This window comes from Aspergillus flavus, chromosome 7 (genome assembly GCF_009017415.1).
Source record: "Aspergillus flavus chromosome 7, complete sequence".
Taxonomy (NCBI): Eukaryota; Fungi; Ascomycota; class Eurotiomycetes; order Eurotiales; family Aspergillaceae; genus Aspergillus; species Aspergillus flavus.
This window is the reverse complement of record NC_092404.1, coordinates 829846-849066: the sequence shown is the minus strand read 5'-3', so window position 1 is coordinate 849066 and position 19221 is coordinate 829846. Positions and strand designations below refer to the sequence as shown.

At 49.4% G+C, this 19221-nt stretch overlaps 9 protein-coding genes across 9 annotated transcripts; 5 read left to right on the top strand and 4 right to left on the bottom strand.

The window, feature by feature from the left end:
• Positions 1 to 78: 78 nt before the first annotated feature.
• Positions 79 to 1024, bottom strand: F9C07_5464 (isoflavone reductase family protein; the record flags this gene model as incomplete). Its single annotated transcript, XM_071511358.1, has 2 exons — positions 79 to 523; positions 576 to 1024. 2 exons carry the CDS (start codon positions 1022 to 1024, stop codon positions 79 to 81), a joined length of 894 nt encoding a protein of 297 aa, XP_071366917.1.
• A 430-nt stretch (positions 1025 to 1454) lies between these two features.
• Positions 1455 to 6889, top strand: F9C07_2280667 (P-loop containing nucleoside triphosphate hydrolase protein). The gene is made up of 12 exons (XM_071510452.1): positions 1455 to 1753; positions 1815 to 2561; positions 2624 to 2903; positions 2977 to 3210; positions 3263 to 3996; positions 4059 to 4221; positions 4278 to 4631; positions 4688 to 4811; positions 4893 to 5080; positions 5138 to 5756; positions 5809 to 6267; positions 6338 to 6889. The coding sequence occupies exons 1-12, from the start codon at positions 1526 to 1528 to the stop codon at positions 6558 to 6560; spliced, it is 4353 nt and encodes a 1450-aa protein (XP_071366916.1). The 5' UTR covers positions 1455 to 1525; the 3' UTR covers positions 6561 to 6889.
• Positions 6890 to 7235: 346 nt separating this feature from the next.
• Positions 7236 to 10267, bottom strand: F9C07_2144403 (fungal-specific transcription factor domain-containing protein). The gene is made up of 2 exons (XM_041295116.2): positions 9225 to 10267; positions 7236 to 9175 (listed from the first exon to the last, which is right to left on the bottom strand). Exons 1-2 carry the CDS (start codon positions 10029 to 10031, stop codon positions 8348 to 8350), a joined length of 1635 nt encoding a protein of 544 aa, XP_041150050.1. The 5' UTR covers positions 10032 to 10267; the 3' UTR covers positions 7236 to 8347.
• On the top strand, positions 7326 to 8264 carry F9C07_5461 (oxidoreductase; the record flags this gene model as incomplete). Its single annotated transcript, XM_041295124.1, has 3 exons — positions 7326 to 7375; positions 7431 to 7973; positions 8024 to 8264. 3 exons carry the CDS (start codon positions 7326 to 7328, stop codon positions 8262 to 8264), a joined length of 834 nt encoding a protein of 277 aa, XP_041150051.1.
• Positions 10268 to 12179, bottom strand: F9C07_2280664 (putative acid phosphatase). Its single transcript, XM_041295115.2, has 3 exons — positions 11633 to 12179; positions 10541 to 11569; positions 10268 to 10466 (listed from the first exon to the last, which is right to left on the bottom strand). The coding sequence occupies exons 1-3, from the start codon at positions 11822 to 11824 to the stop codon at positions 10431 to 10433; spliced, it is 1257 nt and encodes a 418-aa protein (XP_041150049.1). The 5' UTR covers positions 11825 to 12179; the 3' UTR covers positions 10268 to 10430.
• A 953-nt stretch (positions 12180 to 13132) lies between these two features.
• On the top strand, positions 13133 to 13537 carry F9C07_1843868 (uncharacterized protein). The gene has a single exon (XM_071508440.1). It carries the CDS (start codon positions 13295 to 13297, stop codon positions 13499 to 13501), a length of 207 nt encoding a protein of 68 aa, XP_071366915.1. The 5' UTR covers positions 13133 to 13294; the 3' UTR covers positions 13502 to 13537.
• A 953-nt stretch (positions 13538 to 14490) lies between these two features.
• Positions 14491 to 15306, top strand: F9C07_5458 (putative oxidoreductase; the record flags this gene model as incomplete). Its single annotated transcript, XM_041287418.1, has 1 exon — positions 14491 to 15306. The coding sequence occupies one exon, from the start codon at positions 14491 to 14493 to the stop codon at positions 15304 to 15306; it is 816 nt and encodes a 271-aa protein (XP_041150048.1).
• A 91-nt stretch (positions 15307 to 15397) lies between these two features.
• Positions 15398 to 17541, bottom strand: F9C07_5457 (fungal-specific transcription factor domain-containing protein; the record flags this gene model as incomplete). Its single annotated transcript, XM_041295114.1, has 2 exons — positions 15398 to 17410; positions 17467 to 17541. The coding sequence occupies 2 exons, from the start codon at positions 17539 to 17541 to the stop codon at positions 15398 to 15400; spliced, it is 2088 nt and encodes a 695-aa protein (XP_041150047.1).
• Positions 17542 to 17648: 107 nt separating this feature from the next.
• F9C07_2280662 (dehydrogenase with different specificitie) lies at positions 17649 to 19077 on the top strand. The gene is made up of 4 exons (XM_041295123.2): positions 17649 to 17987; positions 18048 to 18428; positions 18488 to 18626; positions 18704 to 19077. The coding sequence occupies exons 1-4, from the start codon at positions 17964 to 17966 to the stop codon at positions 18889 to 18891; spliced, it is 732 nt and encodes a 243-aa protein (XP_041150046.1). The 5' UTR covers positions 17649 to 17963; the 3' UTR covers positions 18892 to 19077.
• Positions 19078 to 19221: the final 144 nt, after the last annotated feature.

The following is a 19221-nucleotide window of genomic DNA, read 5'->3' as shown; positions in this document are numbered from 1 at the left end:
CCTGAGGGCCACGTGTAATATTGAGCTACATAAGCGTGGTTTCCTCTCCATCGGAAAAAGCCATGTCATTGTACGGACTCAACCTTTCAGAATACTAGCTATAACCTCATCCACGTTCCTGACGGGCAGGGAAAGTATCTCGTTCGCACTTGTTTCATAATCTAGATAATCTCCGCCATAGCCACGAACACAAGTGATGTACCTCATCAACATTGGAATGCCAATGAGGCGCCCTTTGGATAGGTGCTCGATTGCAACACGTTTCTGCTCCTCCGCATCCACATAGTCCACGCCCCATTCTGTACCGGTCATCTTCCGCAAGGCCAGAAGTACATCATTTTGGGAAGCTGTCACTGTATCAATGAATAGGTATCTGTTTGAGGTCTTCTCAGGAATTAACAGGGAGTTCTTGACCGCTAGACCGACGGTGGCACGAGTAGTGGCTGACCAGCGATCCGATCCTTCATTGAGGATGGTGGCGTGTTGCTGGCTGAGGTTGAAGCCCAGGAAATTCTCGATTGCCCTATCTACTGTCAGTTCTTTCTAGCCATTCGGTGATTGAAAGCAGAACAAACACTTCAAGGAACGGCCCTGTCACGAATGCTGTCCATTCAAGCCCGTCGTTCTGCTTCGCTCGCAGGTACTCCACAACCTCCCTCTTTTGTTGGTACATTTGGGGTAACATCTTCGAGGCGTTGCCATTGCGAGTGTCATGGCCAAATTCCGAAGGAATGAAACGTCCAACACCTGCCTTTAGTGCTGCATCGATAAGCGTTTTCTGTCGCTGAATGGCTCCCGTGGTCACAGTTGAGATGACAACGTCCTGGCCTTTGAATGCTTCAACTACTTCCAGCTCGGGATAATAGTCGTCCACGCGGTGCACAGTAATATGGGAAGGGAATTTGGATTTGGATGAAGCTCGGGCTAGAATAGTAACCGTAAAGCGATGGTCATCGTCAAGGGCAGAGACGATGTGATGGCCGAGGTTTCCACCGGCGCCAACAACAATCACTTTGATAGTCATGGTTTTGCGGAACGGCAAGCATCCACAACCGTAGAGAGTATTTATACAGACAAGGGGATACTAGGGGTGAGATGGATGGGCAAATATCGTTGTCACGAGCTAGACAGACGTACTAGCAAGGGGGCTTTGGATCTCCGTGTGTAACGAATGTCCACATCCACGAGGGTTACCCCAAAAGAGGACCGCCATTTTCGGGTGACTTTGAGGGGCATGCATGCACTGTCGATCATTGATGCTGGCCATATCAAGACAGAAATGGGCGCTTGGCGTCGTTTGTCGGTCAGTGACCGACACATCACAGTGGAAAGTAGCCAACAAAAGATGCCCCGAGACCCTTGCATAACCCTAGCGTCTAGACCATGCAACATACTGCCCTTCTGACTGACTATCTGGGTATTCTTCACCGGAGCTACGTTATTTCACCTTCCGTTTCGGATTTACTCTCCCTATCGTCTAATTCGGCTGTCGTTTCGGGTTCTCAGTTCATCTTCCTATCCCTCAATGGACACAACTAACGTCGGTATTGTATGCCCACCTTATAGCGACAATGCTTTCGGTCCTCGAATAACCACGGCTTGTCGCAGTTTTGATTTTACTCTGTTATTCGAAGATGCCTTCTTCAGTCTGCTACCTGCCGCCCTCTTCTTATTGATTCTGCCAGGCAGGGTGCTGTATCTTGCTAGAACATCTGTCAAAGTGCGATCGCATCGACTAGCCATCTACAAAATCGTAAGATATCACCTAAGAAGACTTATCAGGTGATACTGACTCTTTGATATGCCAATGGCAGATCTCACTAAGCATTTTACTTATTCTTCATATCGTCTATACAATCCTCCAACGAGAAACTGCCGTTCTACGAACCACACTGTCGACAGCGGCAGAAGTAGTACAGTCGTTGGCGATTGCGGGATGTATCGTCCTTTCTATCCTAGAAGATCGAAGTCTTATCTCCCCTTCGTCTTTGCTCAGTCTTTACTTATCTGTCCTGACAATTCTTGGCATCCCGCGGTTACGCTCACTATCGCTGATACAGACAGAAAATGTTTGCCAAGGCATGTGGACAGCAATATTTATAATCACCGTCCTCGCTGTGATACAACAGTCACTGTGCAAAATCGGGTTCCTGCATACTTGCTACGGTGATATTGGAAGAGAACAGCGTGTGGGATTTTGGAGCAGGAGCTTCTATACCTGGGTGATACCATTGCTTCGACAAGGGTATCGGGATATCCTTGAGGTCGAACAGATTCCGAAGGCTGATACAAGGTTAGACTCGCAATATTCACTACGAAAATTGCAACATGCCTGGGAGAATACAAAACCTAAACACCGACTTGTCAAGGCCGTCTTGCGCGCGTACCTGGACACCCTCCTGTTGGGAGTCCCCTCTCGCTTGGTGTTGAGTGCATTCACCTTCTGCCAGCCTTTTCTTATCAACACCACCATTCATTTGTTTCAGGAGAACGGGGAGGATGTTCGCCTTTATAGCAGGATGCTCATTCTAGCGTTTGCGTTAAATTATGCTGGCATGGCGGTATGACGATGTCAATCCCCCATATGGTGATTTCACATCAGCTGTTAATTCGACGATACAAGATATCAAGAGCCGTGTATGCACGCCAGACGAACCGCCTCGCCGCCATGGCCCGAGCCGGTCTTATTTCCATCATCTACCAACATACGACCGCCTTAACAAGAAGCGAAGTTCAAGACATCGCAGCCGTCACACTGATGGGGACTGACGTTGAGCGAATATGGATTAGCTTGAAAATCTTGCATGATTGTTGGGCATCGCTACTCGAAGTTGCGGTCGCAATCTACTTGCTAGAGCGCCAGGTCCGAGCAGCGTGTGTAGTACCTGCCATTGTTTCCCTGGGTTAGTACCATTCGCTGTATTCAAAGTAACCTTGCTTTTGTCAAAGGGCTCGCTGATGCAGAGGATGTACCAGTTTGCCTCTGTGGTACATTTCCTATCTCGACCCGCATGGCAACGGCGCAGAGAGCATGGGTCGAGAAAGTTCAAGTCAGGCTTACCGTCACCTCAACGATGCTTGCGAGCATAAAGACTGTTAAAATGCTTGGTTTGACAGATGTTCTCTATTCGATGATATCTAGCCTGCGGCAGATGGAGCTAAATACTTCACAGCGATTTCGAAAACTACTTTTATGGACAGTTTCTCTCTGTAAGGGTGTAAATTCATGCCCTTTGGTGATTTAGCTGATCAGACTCAACAGCTAATATCCCCCTCGACTTTGCCCCGTTTGCAACATTTGGGGTTTATGCGATAATATCTGTGATCAATAATGATAAATCTCTTCTAACTGCCCAGGCCTTTACCTCGCTCTCCCTGATATCTCTAATGACCTCTCCGTTGTTGACGTTTGTGCAAGCCGTCCCACAGCTGCTACAATCCCAAGCTTGCTATGACCGAATCGAAGCCTACCTTTCAAGGAATCCTATTACGCAAAATGACCAAGCCTTAGTGCCCAATGTGTTCGAGAAAACTGCATCAAATAACTCTATCTCCTTATCACCTTGCTCTAGGCATGGAATAGACAAAAACACCCTCATCTCTTTCCGTGGGGCTGACATATCTTGGTCCTCGAAGTCCGAGCCTGTGTTCAAAAATTTCAGTTTAGATATTGGGCAGGGGATTACTATGATCATCGGCCCTGTTGGCTCGGGGAAGTCCACGTTGATTGAAACTATTATTAGAGAGACAATTGTCCAGAAAGGACACATTAACACCAACTTCTCAGATGTCGCGTACTGTGGTCAAACACCATGGATTATGAACAAGAGTATTCGATACAACATCACATGTGAAGACCTGGTGGACGAGGAATGGTACAACCAATGCCTTTCTATATGTTCTCTCAAGAAAGACTTGATGCTCTTCCTGGCGGGTGACATGTACGTCCCTGGAAGCGATGGCAATGGCCTTAGTGGAGGGCAAAAGCAGCGAATAGTAAATTGATCCCCGTGCACTCAGACCTACACAAATAGTAACCATAATCGCCCTGGACATAGGCTCTTGCCCGGGCACTCTACTCCAAGCTTCCTGTCGCGGTCTTGGATGACGTTTTCAGCGGTTTGGATCTCGATAATATACGGATGATTTCTGAGAACCTTTTTGGGAAGAATGGCTTCTTCCGTGGAGCAGGAAGGTCGGTCATTCTGGCAACCCATACTAGTATGTCCGCTTAATGCATCACTGTTGAGGAATTCTATGGGTAACAACGCTTGCAGATTCTTTACTCTCATTTGCTGATGAAATTATCGTCCTCGACAAGGGCGCAGTCAGCAGTAGAGGATCGTATACTGAGATCTTTTCAGCCGTCCCAAGAGTCGCCCTGCAGTCTCTAGAACAAATCGACGAAGAGGACGTCCATACCACTGACGAGAAAATAAACGCTAACTCCCCGATATCATTGGCAGTTGATAATAAAGCAAAACCCAGGGTTGACCAGCAAGAGCTCGACCTTTCTAGACGCGATGGCACATGGGGTGTCTATAGATTCTATGTCCAAAATGCTGGTCTGTGGACCACCTGCTGTTTTGTGATCAGTGCCTTCTTGGCAGCGTTAGTAATGACATTTTGCAGTCAGTGGGTCCTGCTTTGCATCTTTCCTCTAACTACTGACCGAAACAATATGCAGCTATCTGGATTCAATGGTGGGCTGACTCCAATGCAAAACATCCTAACGCTGAACTGGGGCGTTACCTTGGGGTATATGCCGTTTTAAGCGTCTTGAATATCACTCTCTATATATGGTCCACCTAGTGAGTCTTTGTCGAAATAGGGAACTATGCCCGGAAAAGACGACTTCCAAGCTAATCAAACATATGTCACTTGCGGCACAGCCTGCTCTTCATCAAGGTGATAAATCATACTGGCGTGGGCCTGCACACAATCCTTCTGAAAACAACACTCAATGCACCCCTTGCCTTCTTTTATCAAACAGACAGTGGCACTACAACAAACAGATTCAACCAAGACATGGATATTATTGATATGAGACTACCATCTGCAGCGGTTGGTTTCATCGGGGGTAAGTAGTGAAATGGTCCTATTTTACTTTTATCGATGAGAGTAACATTTATTGCAGGGTTGGCTCTATGCGTGGTAAAGCTCGTAGTACTGTGCGTGATGGGCAAGTATCTCGCTATCTCCCTACCTTTCTTGATAGGAGCGATCATATTAATCCAAAGGGTCTATCTGCGGACCTGTCGCCAATTACGATTACTTGATATCGAGGCCAAATCACCACTTTACTCTCAATTCCTAGAGACATTGAAAGGGCTATCCGTCATCCGTACGTTCGGGTGGGAAAGCAGGCTTCACCACCTTTTCGAGGAAAACATGAATTATTCCCAAAGACCATTTTATATGCTTCTCAGCGTGCAACAATGGCTTACCATAGTTCTAGATTTAGTTCTAGCTGGGATGGCAGTTATTCTTGTTGCCATAACAACCTCACTTAGAGATAAGTTCACCCCCGGAGAAGTAGGTGTGGCACTTAATCTTGTCTTGACTTTCAATCAATCTCTGGTCCAGACAATTAATTCCTGGACCCAACTGGAGATCTCTATTGGCGCTGTTTCTCGCGTGCAGCAGTTTGCCAAAACACCATCCGAGCGTCGCACCTCGGCAGCAAACGCAGCAGCCAGTCATGGATGGCCTCGTGAGGGTACGGTGGTGTTTGATCGTGTGACTGCAGGCTATGGGTAGGTTTATTGATTCTACGTGAGGACCGAGTTGAGTAACTGTCATAAACAGCCCTAGCAATCCCCCAGTGCTCAGAAATGTGAGTTTGAATATCAAGGCAGGACAAAAGATAGCAATTTGTGGTGCTTCAGGCAGCGGCAAGACATCGCTATTTATGGCCATTCTTCAGATGATAGACATCCAATGTGGCTCGATTTTGGTCGATGGAACATGCCTCAGTGACTTGGACCCAGAGGTGGTTCGGAGCCGTGTCAACGTGATACCCCAGGAACCCTTCTTTCTGCCCGAAACAGTTCGATATAATCTAGATCCGCATGCCAAAGTAACGGATGATAGACTTGAACTTGCGATTCAGAAGGTCGGACTTTGGGACCGAGTGAGTGGCAATGGTGGTCTAAACATGCAGTTGAACCCAAGCACCTGGTCTTCAGGTGAAAGGCAATTACTGGCTCTGGCTAGAGCTCTGGTCCGGGATAGCCCGCTTCTGCTTTTGGATGAAGCGGCAAGTAGGTATGTAGTTGTCTGTGATTTATCCGCGAGGGTGCCATCTGCTATAATCTTGAACTAACGGTCTATATAGTGTTGATGACACCACTGCAACCTTCACACAGCAGATCATCGAGGAGGAATTCCGGGACCATACCATTCTTGCTATTTTACACAGGTTTGCCTGCATCGAGCGCTACGATTATATAGTTGTTCTGGAGAGGGGAGAGGTCGTCGAGTTCGACTCACCTACTGTGTTGCTTGGGAGGGATTCAAAATTTAGGACGCTTTACACTGCAATGGAGAAGGAGGACTAAGCCTGGATTGTTCAGCTCATAACTGTTTGTCTTGTCTCTGTTGATCTACCTAGGGCATTAAACTCTGAGACTAGGTTACTAAACATGATAAATACCAAACACGGTGAGATTCCGAGAATGTTATCAAATCTACATCGCAAGGGGGATAGCATACTAAGCTATATAAGCCATACAAGTGTAGCTAGTTATCCATACGGAAATGTTATATGGACAAGATGGTATACCTGAGGAACGAGGTAACTAGGAGCCTCGTAACTGCATCTAGATACATATAGGACCTGCTAAGTAACCAAGTCCTGCTACTCCCCTGCCAAAAGAGCTATTATACCGCTGTCGGGTACAGTCACTACTCCGTCGCATAGGATGCGACGTACGGAGTACCGCAGAACGATTGCTGGGTGGAGTCTAACCGGATCGAGTAATGTGCTTGAGCGCGCTCCGGGACCGCGCGAGGGGTAACAACAACTGCTGCAGCCCCACGCTTATCTTCGTCTTATCGCAACCGAGGCAATGAGGGGTTGTTCTGCTGTGGATCATTTTCTCTGGTAGGGAATGAAAGGGTCGGTAAGCGCGGTGTGGAGCTGGATTGGTGTTCACCTCACCGCATTGCTGGCTACGTATCGTTCTATCCGGTCGATGCGGGGTCAACTTATAAAAGGGGGTTTCTATCTTTTTGTTTTGTTGTCTACTTGGTAACTGTGTGTATTGTTCTCTGTTTCTGTGAATTTCAATATAGACTGAACGACAAATTATACAACAGACACAATGGTCGGAAGATTAGCTGGTAAAAATGCCATCGTTACCGGTGCTGCTGGGTATGTACCATTTTCTGAGAAATGGACAAGATAATTGCTAACAAAGGCCATGTAGAGGCATCGGTCTCGAGACTACAATCCTCATGCTCCGCGAAGGTGCCTCCGTCCTCATGACCGATATCAGCGAGCCGGGTCTCCAAAAGGCCCTTGCGAAAGCCAACGAGGTGGTTCCTCAGCACGACGGCAAGGTCGAGTACCGCGTGGTCGACGTATCCAAGGAATCCGAAGTCGAGGCGGCAGTGGCCCATCTAGACGCCTGGGGCGGCCTGGACGTCATGTTCAACAATGCCGGAATCATGCACCCCAAGGATGGAGACTCAGAGGAGACACCCGAGGCGATCTGGGATATGACGATGAACATCAATGTCAAGGGCGTGTGGTACGGAAGCAAGCATGCAGTGAAGAGCCTCCGGAAGCACGGCAAGAAGAAGGGTAGCATCATTAACACGGCAAGCATGGTTGCGCTTGTGGGCGCTGCCACCCCTCAATTGGCGTATACTGCTAGCAAGGGTGCCGTGTTGGCCATGACTAGAGAGTTGGCTATTGTGCACGCCCGGGAGGGCTTCCGGTTTAACTCCTTGTGTCCTGCTCCTCTCAAGTATGTTCTTCCTTGTTTGTTGTGTGAGACTCCGAGCTGACAGTATTTAGCACACCACTTTTGCAAGACTGGCTGGGTGATGATAAGGAGAAGCGTTTCCGTCGCGAGGTTCACTTCCCCTCGGGCCGTTTCGGTGAAGCGATTGAGCAGGCCCACGCAGTCATCTTCCTGGCGAGCGACGAGAGTAGCTTCGTCAACGCCGCTGACTTTGTCGTCGACGGTGGTCTTACTAAGGCCTATGTGACTCCTGAGGGCCCTGCCACTGAGGCGCCCAAGAACCTGGGCCAATAGGTATAAGCGGAGGTAGACCGTCTTTTCTGTCGGGACTTCATGATTGATGATGTACTTTATGAATATAGCCTTTTAATCAACGCTTATGCAAATGAGATCCAGATTTGATGTTGTTGCATTGCCCGGCATATATTCCATGGGCCTGCCTCATCTAGAGGCATCTGCCACATGCTTTCCAATAGTAGAAGTGTCCGTTGCATGTTTCCGAGACCGAAAGTGTTTACCATTGTAATCAGCCGCTGTCGTAGTTGCTCCTGCTGCTCTATGTCATATAGACAGGATCCGACCACAGCGATAGGCCAACAGAGACCAGAATTAATGCGAGCGGTCGCTGATAGCTGGTTCAAATAGGACATGGCCTCCGTGATCGCAGTGTTGATCAAACCCTGATGCATTCCCTGCTCTGTTCGGGAGAACGACCCTAAAGAGGTATATAGATAGAGCAACATGGCCTGCTGAAAGACCCGACCGGCTAAAAAGACCTCCGGAGTGACGAATGAAAATGGATTCCATCGCATGATCTGAGCCTGCAAGGATCCAAACATAGCGATATCATCGGCTGTTGGCATGGCTGGTTGGCCATCGAGCATCATCCACTGGCGGCCCAGATCGAAGATGCACGGTATCATGAGCAGTAACTCTAACCAGCAGCCACAGAGGTTTCCCACATACTCCGACTCGAGTAGTTGACGAGCCTTTTGTTCCAAGTCGAAGTTGAGGAGTAATTGATGGCTGACCCGCGCGTCAATGGAGATCATGCTCACGGCGGCGGTGTACGTGTAGTACTCAATGACAAAGTCTTTCAGATCCTTCGGCACGGCCGTGTCGCTCAGTGAGAGGAGACGGGTTAGCAATGAATTTGCCGCTGATAGATGGTCGAAGATGGTCCCGTTCATGTCCCCCTTGGCTGTCTGTCCAGGTGTTAGCTGTCTAGTTTTCTTTACGTAATGGGGACAATACCTCGGTGAAACACATCACAAGAGCCCCAACCGTGAGCATTAACGGGTTGGACTCTTTCCCATCGATGAACTCGGTGACACCTTTTCGAAAAAGTTGCAAAGCCTTGGTGTAGTGGCTCTGGGCTACCTCGTCGGAGTCGTTGCGACACCGGAATGCCCGGTGCGCCGCACTCTGCGTGAGAACCAATTGCAGGAGCAGGTCACTGGTAAACGCTAACGGAACGATCTGAACCAGGAAGGGATTGACGGGAGTCGAGCCGTTGGCCATCACATCGGCTGTTGTCGCAAGGTAATGGCTCAGTAGTTGAAAGGATTCAGGGCTGTACCCTGGGAGCATGGATAGGCTGCGGGGCATGAAACTCCCAATGGTCATTGATGTGGGCGAGTCCGGCCCCGAGATAGAACTTCGCGGGGTAGCATGGGAATAGCCCATTGGAACTAGAAGGGCTTGTTCATCCGTCGGTGGTGAGAATGCCTCCGTAGCCTCAAAGCCGTTCGACAGCGCGGATGGGGATCCCGCCGATCCGGATGGTGAAGTCGGTGAACCCGACGAGCCACGCTGCGTTCGTGTTGTGCATGGACTTCCAGGTTGGTCTGGCACAGCTTGTTGATTGATCGTATGAGAGCCATTTTGCCTTGTCGAGCTGGCGGGGATATTGACGGGCCATTCACAACTGAGCTTGTTCCGCACGCATCCCCCACACGATGGTCGGACTTCGTCGCACTTTTTCTTTCGACGTCGGCAGGTGTAACAGCCCGTCCTGACGCGGACAATTGGCTCTGTCCGGAGCCGTTTATTGGGTGGCATAATGGTGAGATGCGAAGTGCGGGTTAGCGGGGACTAGGACTCGGATAGGAGTCATCGGAGAGAAGAACAACGGTTGGTGTTGAACTGGACTCTGCACCTTATGTGGCCAAGATAAGACCGCGTGGAGCGGGTGGAGTCAATATGATTGGCCCTGACTCGCCGGAGCAAGCGCCCGGCCACTGAAGTTGTGGGGTTCCGATAAGATAAGGTCATCTCGCATTATCAACTATTCTACTTCTCGTTGGCATTATCTACTGATCGTGTCCGGTGGGAGGACTGCTCGTTTATTCAAGTAGTAGTGATGGCAGCGCTAACATTTTGTATTAATCATATGTAGGGACTCAGATAATTACATGCCATATGCATCAGATGAATGCAATTTTATGTGGCAGGAGGTATCTACTCAGTAATACCAGACTCGGTCTTTCCGTTCTTCTATTGATAAGAATAATGTTAGCACAGAGCTCAAGTAAATGAAAGCCGAGAATGTCAGCGGCGGAGTAACATACCAAGGTCCTGCTATACTTGACACCGACGTTGTTCCCACTGACAGAGTCATACGGGATAGGGCTGGTGTAGTTAAAGGTGGCGGTAAGGTTCTTCCACGTTTGCTGGACGACGGGCAGAATGCCATGGCCAGCAGAGCAGCTCCCCTTGGTCAATGGAACAGGCCACTCCGGAGAGAAAGTGTTGTATTCTCCAGCAGACAGCGGACCTGCGTGGGTCTCGTTCTGGAATAAATTGCCGGTTTCAACCTCCCAGTTGACGTAGCCGGTCTTCTCGGCCAGCCAGCTGAGCAGGTTAGCTCCACAATCCCAGCGACCCAGCGAGGGAAGGCCCCAGTTGGCCGAAAGAGAGGCAATGATGGAGTAGTGGGTGTAGAACGTGTCGTCCTGTTTGCCCCGAAGGTTCTCTGGAACAGCACCTCCAACGAAGAAGCTGTAGATCTTGTTTCCAATCTCATAGGTATCATTCTCGTCGAAGGTCAAGAGAATGAGGGTGTCCTTGGTGAAGTACTCATCCTCCAGAAGCTCGGAGAGGAAACGCCAGGTCCAAGAGCCAGCAAAGGTAATGTTGGTGTCATGGGCGTCGTTGGTCATGTTCGGGGTGATAAAGCTGTATTGAGGTAAACGCTCGTGCTTCAAATCATCATAGAAAGTGGTGAAATTCTTAATCTGGCGCAGACGGGTAGCATCCTTGGTAACAGAGTCGTAGAAGACCATGGGATTATGTTTCCGGACGTAGTCATTGGCGCCCGTTTCTTGGTTAGAGTAGTTTTTGCCCTGGTAACCGGGATAAGGCAAGTGCTCCTGGTACTCGCCCCAGGCGATGTTTTTCACGTCGAACATATCGGCAATGGTGGACACATTGGCAGGAACTTGGTTGAATTTATCATTATCCATACCGAAGGTATCACCTCCAGCAGAAGCGCAGTAGTTGGGCTCCGAAGGATGTGTGATTGCCCAGTAGTTTGTGAGAAGGAGACCCTTCTCGGCCAGCTTGGAAAGATGAGGATCATTTGCAGCAGACTCATAGTCCTGGAATTACAGTCAGACCGGCCTTGGGGGACGTGCTGGGGCTATCCGAAGGGACGAACATACCGTGTTTTCCAACCAGATATTCACAAAACGGTTGAAGGCAAGGCCCTTGACATTAGAGACGGGAGAATGAGGCAGAACGGTAGCCTGGGCCGCCTGGATCTCCTCTAATGAGGGGTTCTGCTCGGAGGATGTCTGAGCGGCGGCGAGAGATAGACCCCCAAGTAGGGCCACGAGGGATTGTCTGGTAAGCATGATACCTGCTGCTTCGCTAGATGGAGGAACAATACAATTATTATGTATGCGAGTTCCTTTCACTGTAGCTGAAGAAGGGGAGGAAAGAAGACAGGAAGTCGGATCCGTTCCCTATTTATATGCATGAAGGATGCCCTTACATATGAGCCATCGCAACATTGCAAAAGTGGGGATAGGAGGGCATTGGCTCGGTCCAAGGCCGTGCTTGCATGACCCATACGACTTCATGGAGAGTAGTGTCGGGATTTCCCGTTCTACGAAGCAAATGACAATCTCAATGTAACTTCGAAGAGGGCACTTCTGCACGTTGTAAATGGATGACCGCTTACTGGCTGCGGGGGATCATCCGCCCGGGTCCCAAACAGGAAGGCGATCAGGTGCTCCATCCTCCGTCGGTGATTGGATAGTCCGAACCAGCTACGGGCGGGTCCGTCCTGCTCATGGTCCCGGGCACGTGCCCCCGTTGGCATCAATCATTGACAGTCTGGCTGGCCTTTTGTTCCCTAGGTAGCGTGCCCAATTTCCTGGACTCTTTTAACGTAAAAGATTTATATGAAAAGCGCCGATCCTAATCTAGAATTTGAATGCTGCCGAGAACGCATGTAACTTTATTTACGACTGGTCCCGGAGATGTATACGACTGCTCAGTAGGATTATATATCTCAAGCTTGCTTGGCATTGGTTAAGCTCTCCTACGGTTCCTTGTGAAGTGCTTATCTACTCCTATACCAAGACAGTCTTACTCTTCGATAATTCGTATCCTCTAAGCAATCCGGCAACATACGATGAGCTCTCAAGTTTTATAATCAACGCTACACGCGTCAAAAAAAAAAAAAAAAAAAAAAAAAAAGGGGGGGGCTGCCATCTGGAATAGTTCTAGTTAGCTTCACGGCTCAAAGTATAAGATTCAGCAGAGCTTGGGTATAGAACGGGTCTAGTGTCTGTCGATTTCTTTTTTTAATTTATCTTTTTAATTTTCTGTCTGCCCTCATCATATTTAGCCCAGAATTCCCCGAACAGTAGTTATCAATGCGTCGCCGTAAACCTTCAATAGCAATGTGCTCAAGACAAACTCTGTCGAGAGATAGAAGCGTTGAAGCCTTAGCATGAGCCCCATAGCGGACGTGCTTGGTTTCAGGGCCGATATACTACTCAAGCCGACCCATGCGTCCAGATATACTTCCAGTCGATTGCAAAAATAGCCCTGTTACTAAAATATGAGGTGCCTATGTCTTTGATTACTTGGTTTTCATGGACCAACAACGAGGGTCGCCGCTTTAGTGGCATGGGTCGCTGTTCTGCACCCGCCAAGCCTCCTTGTTGTGTACGCCATTATGATTCCTGACCTGCATCTCTACATCACCCGAGCTTTTGATAAATCTACCTTTAAATTAAGTTATCACAGAAGTTATACTCTTGGATTAGCGGACTGGGTCTTTCACGAAGACTTGCGTCAAAACGCCACGTAAAATGAACGCACTCAGACGTTCACTCCGCAGAAAGCCTTTTCCAATCCCCCATCCTGGGCCTCTTCTACCCCCAAACGAGCCTGTGGATGAGGAAAGATGCGCAGGATATAATTCCAAGGACTTCTACCCCGCGAAGCCTGGCGAGGTACTCGCCGAGCGCTATCAAATCCTCGTCAGGGTTGGCTGGGGTACCACCTCTACCGTATAGTTTGCTCGTGATATGCGGGGGTATCGTCACTTTTAATCTCTATATGAATGCGAAAACTACTAAAGCCACCTTTAGAAATGAAGACGAACCAGAAGGCGTTGTAGCACTGAAGATAGCCAATACCAACTGGCATAGAGCTGACAACGAACGTGCAATCGAGTAGTATATTGCTGAGAAAGATCCATCACATCGTGGACTTGCAGTTCTCCGAACCTCTTCGGAATGTTTCGAGATTTCCAGTCCAGAAGGACGACATGTGTGTCTCGCATATAAACCCATGAGGGAGAGAAATCTCGCATATACACTGCCCTCCCTGGAAGAGAAGGAGAAAGAAAACTTCTTGTCCTTCGTGAAGCTGATGCTTGCCTGGCACCCGGAGGAGAGGAGGACGGCACGAGAATTAGCCGAGCATCCATTTCTTCGACTAAAGTGAGCATGCGCTGGCGCAGAGCATATCGATATCGACATTTTAGGATATCATTGCCTACCCGATCTCCACTACAAGCGTGTACTATAACTAGGACTACTATCTTTTCTCTCCGCTCACGAATTGGTGATTTTTCTACCGCACGCATCACGCTCCATCTCCCCGTAGTTTGCATTGCATCCTGACGTAGTATCGATGAGAAGAGAGTGCTACATGATCGTTGTCGAGTTGACTTAACCCCGCAGTACTTGGCATCCAGATAGGCAAGTCAACGCAGGGGAGGCCTTCCGAAACTTGGGATCTCGTATCAGCCGAGACGATCAATTAAGCTTGGCACATACTCATGTGGAAAGTATATGCTGATAGCGATATCTTAGAAAATCCTGATTTAGATATCTAATCATGAGGAAGATAATTCCATTAACCCCGCAGGTGAGGGGTATTTGACCTTCATTTATATGCCCTGCCACTTGCTTGTACTACAACAATGTCTATAGAAATCTCTAATTCCTTACAGAACGACTAAACAGCAATATCATTCCTCTACACCAAGAACTTTAGAATGGACGTCCCCGGCATAGCCCTAATAACAGGCGCAGCATCCGGCATCGGCCGCGCTTGCGCCCACACATTTGCGCGCGACGGCGCAAGCGGCATCGCCCTCCTCGACCTGGACAAAACAGCCCTAGAGACTGTGCAAGCCGAAATCAACTCCCAATCAAGCCAAGACAAAACAGCCCGCTGCCGCGTAGAAATCTACCCGGTCAACGTAACCGACGAAAACCGGGTAGACGAAGTCATCAACAGCGCAGCGCAAACCTTCGGCCGACTAGACTACGTGGTCAACGCGGCCGGAATAGCAATGAAGCACCAAGGCGGAGCGGCATTCGCCGAAACCTCCGACTGGCAACGCATCCTTGACATCAATCTCACGGGGACGTTCTTCGTCCTGCGGGCTGCGGCTCGGATTATGTTGAGCCAGGAGCCGATCCGGTCGAGTATTGATGGACGGCCGTTGCAGCGGGGGTCGATTGTGAATTTCTCGAGTATTCAGGGAGTCGCAGGGATTCCGTTGTCGACTGCTTATACCGCGACGAAGCATGCGGTTATTGGGTTGACGAGGACGGCGTCGGAGGACTATGCCAAGGACGGGTTGAGGATTAATGCGATTTGTCCTGGGTATACAGAGACGCCCATGACGACAAAGTCACCGTTGGTTTTGCAGGCCATGCAGGAGAGGGTGGCGACTGCTGTGCCAATGCAGCGGATGGGAGAGCCGCGAGAGATTGCGGATGGAGTGGTTTATCTTTCTGGGGGGAGGAGTTCGTTTGTTACGGGGACGGCGCTTTTCGTGGATGGGGGGTACACGCAGCGTTAGGTCTATGGGCTATGGTTGGAGTTATGGGTGAATCTTGCGATTTCCAAATGCTATATGCTTTCTTTTGACTACTATTGTGACTTCCTACCTGCTATCCTACCGTAAAAGAAGCATCTATTCTCATCAAATTAAGCCATGTGGCACTGATCCCATTCCCACAACGTTTCTCTCTCCAGATCTTCTCAATCCGAGTCATTGTCTCCCGAAACGAAGATAACCCACTTCGCTGCGCCGAATCCTGGAACCATTTCGAAAACGACATCTGCAGCTCCCGATCCTCAGCCTCACAAGCAGCAATAAAAGCAGCCCAAATAACCCCGGCAGAGGCATGCAACATAGGAGGATCCGCACAACGCCACAGACAATCCCTGACAGCAATGACCTTCTGCTGCAGTATCGAAGCTTCCATATCATACACCCTTCGGTAGAAGTAGATAGACAACGCCTGGTGCATCGCATCAAGCATATCACTCAAATGCTCATCAAGCTGGGCTTGACCCGGCCGTTCGAGGTTATTAATCCGCCTCTCAATTGCCTTCGCCCGACTCGAAAAGTCTTTCAAAGTAAGTGGATTCGGCAGATCATGACTCTCTGCGATATCCTTCTCCCTCCCGAGCCGAATCACCAATGATAACAACTGAACCCATGATTCCGGGACGCCAAAGATCTCAGGGTACAGAGTCGCCGAGAAGATCCCCGGTCGTTCAAGATGTAAATCATTTTCCCCGTCTTCCTGACTCTTCACTTCCATCATCTCCTGATCGAGATTCTCCCATCCGCGTAGCCGGAAGGAAAGGTCATCTCTACTATATTGAGCCAGACCGCTCGATTCAATAGATCGCCGGAAATAATGTCGTTGGCGTGAGTTCATACCTCCCGTAAAGGTACTCTCGTAGAAGAACCGCTCGAAGGCATAGCAATGGTGGAGCAGACGGACCTTGCGTGATTTCTTCCGTTTCAGACCCCGCAACCTAATAAGTCTTTCCGTTTCCAGGAAGAAGTATTCTGTTTGCTCCCTGTCGACAGAGAACATTGATACATAGACCATGGTGAGGAGGGCGATCATTGTGGATTTATACTTGGACACTTTTGGAATATCGTATGCCGTTCTCAACATTAGTTTGGCGTGATTCAGCGCTTGTTGCTTGTAGGCGGTTCCCTGGGCCAGCCACATCTGGGACTGGGAGAGGCCGCTGAGGCTGAATGCGCTGATTGCCAGTGTGCCGTAGAAGGCTGCTAGGCTGGCGTTGTCGAGGTCTTCGTTTAGAGTGAGGGCTGCCAGACAGGTCTTGGCGTGGGGGATGAAGAGGATGTGCCAGGGGGTTTTTGCGTGGCGGATTGGGGTCATGAGGCTTATCACGGTTGTTGTGTAGTGTTTTAGTAAGAGCATTACTTCTTGGGGGACTGTTTTGCTGGTCGTCGTTAGGGAGAAACAGGGGTTTGGGGGAGGTATTGGGGCTAGGTCGGTATTGTGTAGGTACTGGGGCTGTTGTTCTGCTGTCATGGATGTCATGGGGAAGTCTTGGAAGTTGGATAGAGGTGCATCGTTGAGCACGGCTTCAATGCGACAGAGGTCCATTGCCATGTCTCCTGTATCCGTATCTGGGGATGTCGGGTTAGACGCCTGGCCGAATATTGACTCGAGGATTCTCTGAGTACGCGGCGTCAATGGGGGCTCTGAGGAAGCTGTGAAATCGTCGTCGAATCTAACCACGTCCTCTGGTGGGCTACAGCTCAATGGATCCAGTGTTTCTTCTGGAACGATATCCGGTGAAGGAGCGGAAGGTAATTGACTCAATCTGAACGCCCCGAAAGGCCCACAATCCACCTGTAGATCCCGACAAGGAGCCGCCTTCTCACACAGATCGTCAATGCGAGTCAGTAACTGCAGGGCAGACTCCGGTGGGACGCTTGAAACAAGCCATTGGCTCATACGCTCTTGTTCCTCCTCTGTAAGCAAGGGCCGACGGAAGCGTCGTTCGTCCGTCGAACTCTCAAAGTCAAAAAAGATGCCCTTCTCGTAGCCTGCACAGACGAACCCGAAGTACCGACACATGGCACATGTTGGGCGGCCTTCGTCGCATTTCACATGTCGGCTTCGACACTGCGTAACGTAATTAGCAAGAGAACAAGGGCAGACCTGGGAAAGGTAATTGTTACCGTAGTGCACCCCCCGAATGACCGGGTGCGGGTGGGGTGGGATTGTATGCTTTGCTCGTCCGTTAATGTGGCCATTCTGAGGGCGGAAGGTGTTCAATCGAGGTTAACTTCCTAATCTTCAGTGAATGACTTGTTATATCGTGTCGTGTCTTGCATGCGGGGGACGATAAGCCATGTGGGGACGCTTGACGATTAGGAAGGTTATTGCGCGTTAGGGCCAAGGTCTAGATCCACATGACTTCCTTAGACCTTCCGAGATAGAACACCAACCAGGACATCCGAGATAAGCCAACATCATGCCAGGAACATAGGGAAATTTACACCTGGGTTAGTTTTCCTGTTGACATTGTAACCCCGCCATGGGAAATCATCAAGGAGGGGTATCTGTGATAAATTACCATGGACAAGGTCGTAAAAGACCCGAATGGTAGTTTAGCCCTAGACACACATCCTTTTGCTACACCCAATTCTGGTGGTATTATTCGAGATATATTAATATGGCATCCTTTGAAGGCAAAGTGGTAAGTAAAAGTACTCACCGAACGTAGTCCTACGCACAGCTGACGCCGACGTTCCGCTAGATCGCTATAACCGGCGCAGCCTCCGGCATGGGACTTGCAACAGCAAAGTTGCTCGCATCCCGTGGAGCAATTATCTCGCTCGCCGATATAAACGAAGCGGCAGTCAAGGAGGCAACAGCGTCATTGACCGGAAGCGATAAGCACATGTACACCGTGGTCGATGTGCGTAGCAGCCAGTCAGTTGACTCATGGATCAAATCAACAGTGGAAAGGTTGGGCAAACTCGACGGCGCGGTCAATATGGCTGGGGTCATCACACCTGCCAAACCAATTACCGAAGAAACCGACGATACTTGGGACTTCAATTTTGCTGTGAATACACGAGGTGTCTTCTTCTGCCTGAGGGCCCAGTTGAAGGCCATGACAGCTGGTGGTAGCATTGTGAGTCTCTTTGTAGGGTTTATGAAATATAAAGACCCACACTAATGTTCAAGCTATAGGTTTCTGCGGCTAGTGCATTTGGCCAGATGGGCTCGCCTGGGGTTGCGCCGTACTGCGCCAGTAAAGCAGCTGTGATCGGATTGACGAGAACAGCGGCGAAAGAAAACCAGCATATAAGGGTCAACTGCGTTGCACCAGGTGAGAACTACATCTATTCTGTTGTTGTTGTTGTTGCTGCTGCTGGCTGGTAATGATTAATGCTAACTCGCTTCAAGGTTCCGTTAACACCCCCATGTCTCAGGGGGAGAACCCCGAGGATGTGAAGCGCGGCCTGCAAGCAACGGTGCAAAAGCGAAGGGCTGAGGCTAGTGAGATAGCTACTGTGATTGTGCATTTGTTGAGCGACGAGGCATCTTTCGTGACGGGTACCGTTTATAATGTTGATGGCGGTTGGCTTTGCTGATGTAGTCTACCTATGGTGTCAGAATGAATATATCTGATTATAGATGGGCAGCCTAAGTCTTCCTCTATGTATTCGTACCACAGTTGATTTAAGGGGCAACACTATCATTGACTGGCTATAGGGAATCTGGTGATAGACAGACAGAGAGAGAGAGAGAGAGAGAGAGAGAGAGAGAGAGAGAGAGAGTGTGTGTGTGTGTGTGTGTGTGTGTGTGTGTGTGTGTGTGTGTGTTAAATAAAGTCCGAATAACTAGGACATTTCACCTATCCTACAGTTTGAATACTGATCAATCCAAAACTCGTTGAAGAGGGAATTCAGGATTGGGGTCAC

What these genes read in the sequence shown, in the direction of transcription:
- F9C07_2280667 (XM_071510452.1), top strand. Translation starts at nt 1,526, where the DNA reads ATGGACACAACTAACGTCGGTATTGTATGCCCACCTTATAGCGACAAT. An exon ending in GACTAGCCATCTACAAAATC is followed by an intron (nt 1,754 to 1,814) that starts GTAAGATATCAC and finishes TGCCAATGGCAG; the next exon opens with ATCTCACTAAGCATTTTACT. An exon ending in TTTATGGACAGTTTCTCTCT is followed by an intron (nt 3,211 to 3,262) that starts GTAAGGGTGTAA and finishes CAGACTCAACAG; the next exon opens with CTAATATCCCCCTCGACTTT.
- F9C07_2144403 (XM_041295116.2), bottom strand. Translation starts at nt 10,031, where the DNA reads ATGCCACCCAATAAACGGCTCCGGACAGAGCCAATTGTCCGCGTCAGG. An exon ending in TTGTGATGTGTTTCACCGAG is followed by an intron (nt 9,176 to 9,224) that starts GTATTGTCCCCA and finishes ACACCTGGACAG; the next exon opens with ACAGCCAAGGGGGACATGAA.
- F9C07_2280664 (XM_041295115.2), bottom strand. Translation starts at nt 11,824, where the DNA reads ATGCTTACCAGACAATCCCTCGTGGCCCTACTTGGGGGTCTATCTCTC. An exon ending in ATATCTGGTTGGAAAACACG is followed by an intron (nt 11,570 to 11,632) that starts GTATGTTCGTCC and finishes CTGTAATTCCAG; the next exon opens with GACTATGAGTCTGCTGCAAA. An exon ending in TCAAGTATAGCAGGACCTTG is followed by an intron (nt 10,467 to 10,540) that starts GTATGTTACTCC and finishes TCTTATCAATAG; the next exon opens with AAGAACGGAAAGACCGAGTC.
- F9C07_1843868 (XM_071508440.1), top strand. Translation starts at nt 13,295, where the DNA reads ATGAACGCACTCAGACGTTCACTCCGCAGAAAGCCTTTTCCAATCCCC.
- F9C07_2280662 (XM_041295123.2), top strand. Translation starts at nt 17,964, where the DNA reads ATGGCATCCTTTGAAGGCAAAGTG. An exon ending in CATCCTTTGAAGGCAAAGTG is followed by an intron (nt 17,988 to 18,047) that starts GTAAGTAAAAGT and finishes ACGTTCCGCTAG; the next exon opens with ATCGCTATAACCGGCGCAGC. An exon ending in GGTCAACTGCGTTGCACCAG is followed by an intron (nt 18,627 to 18,703) that starts GTGAGAACTACA and finishes ACTCGCTTCAAG; the next exon opens with GTTCCGTTAACACCCCCATG.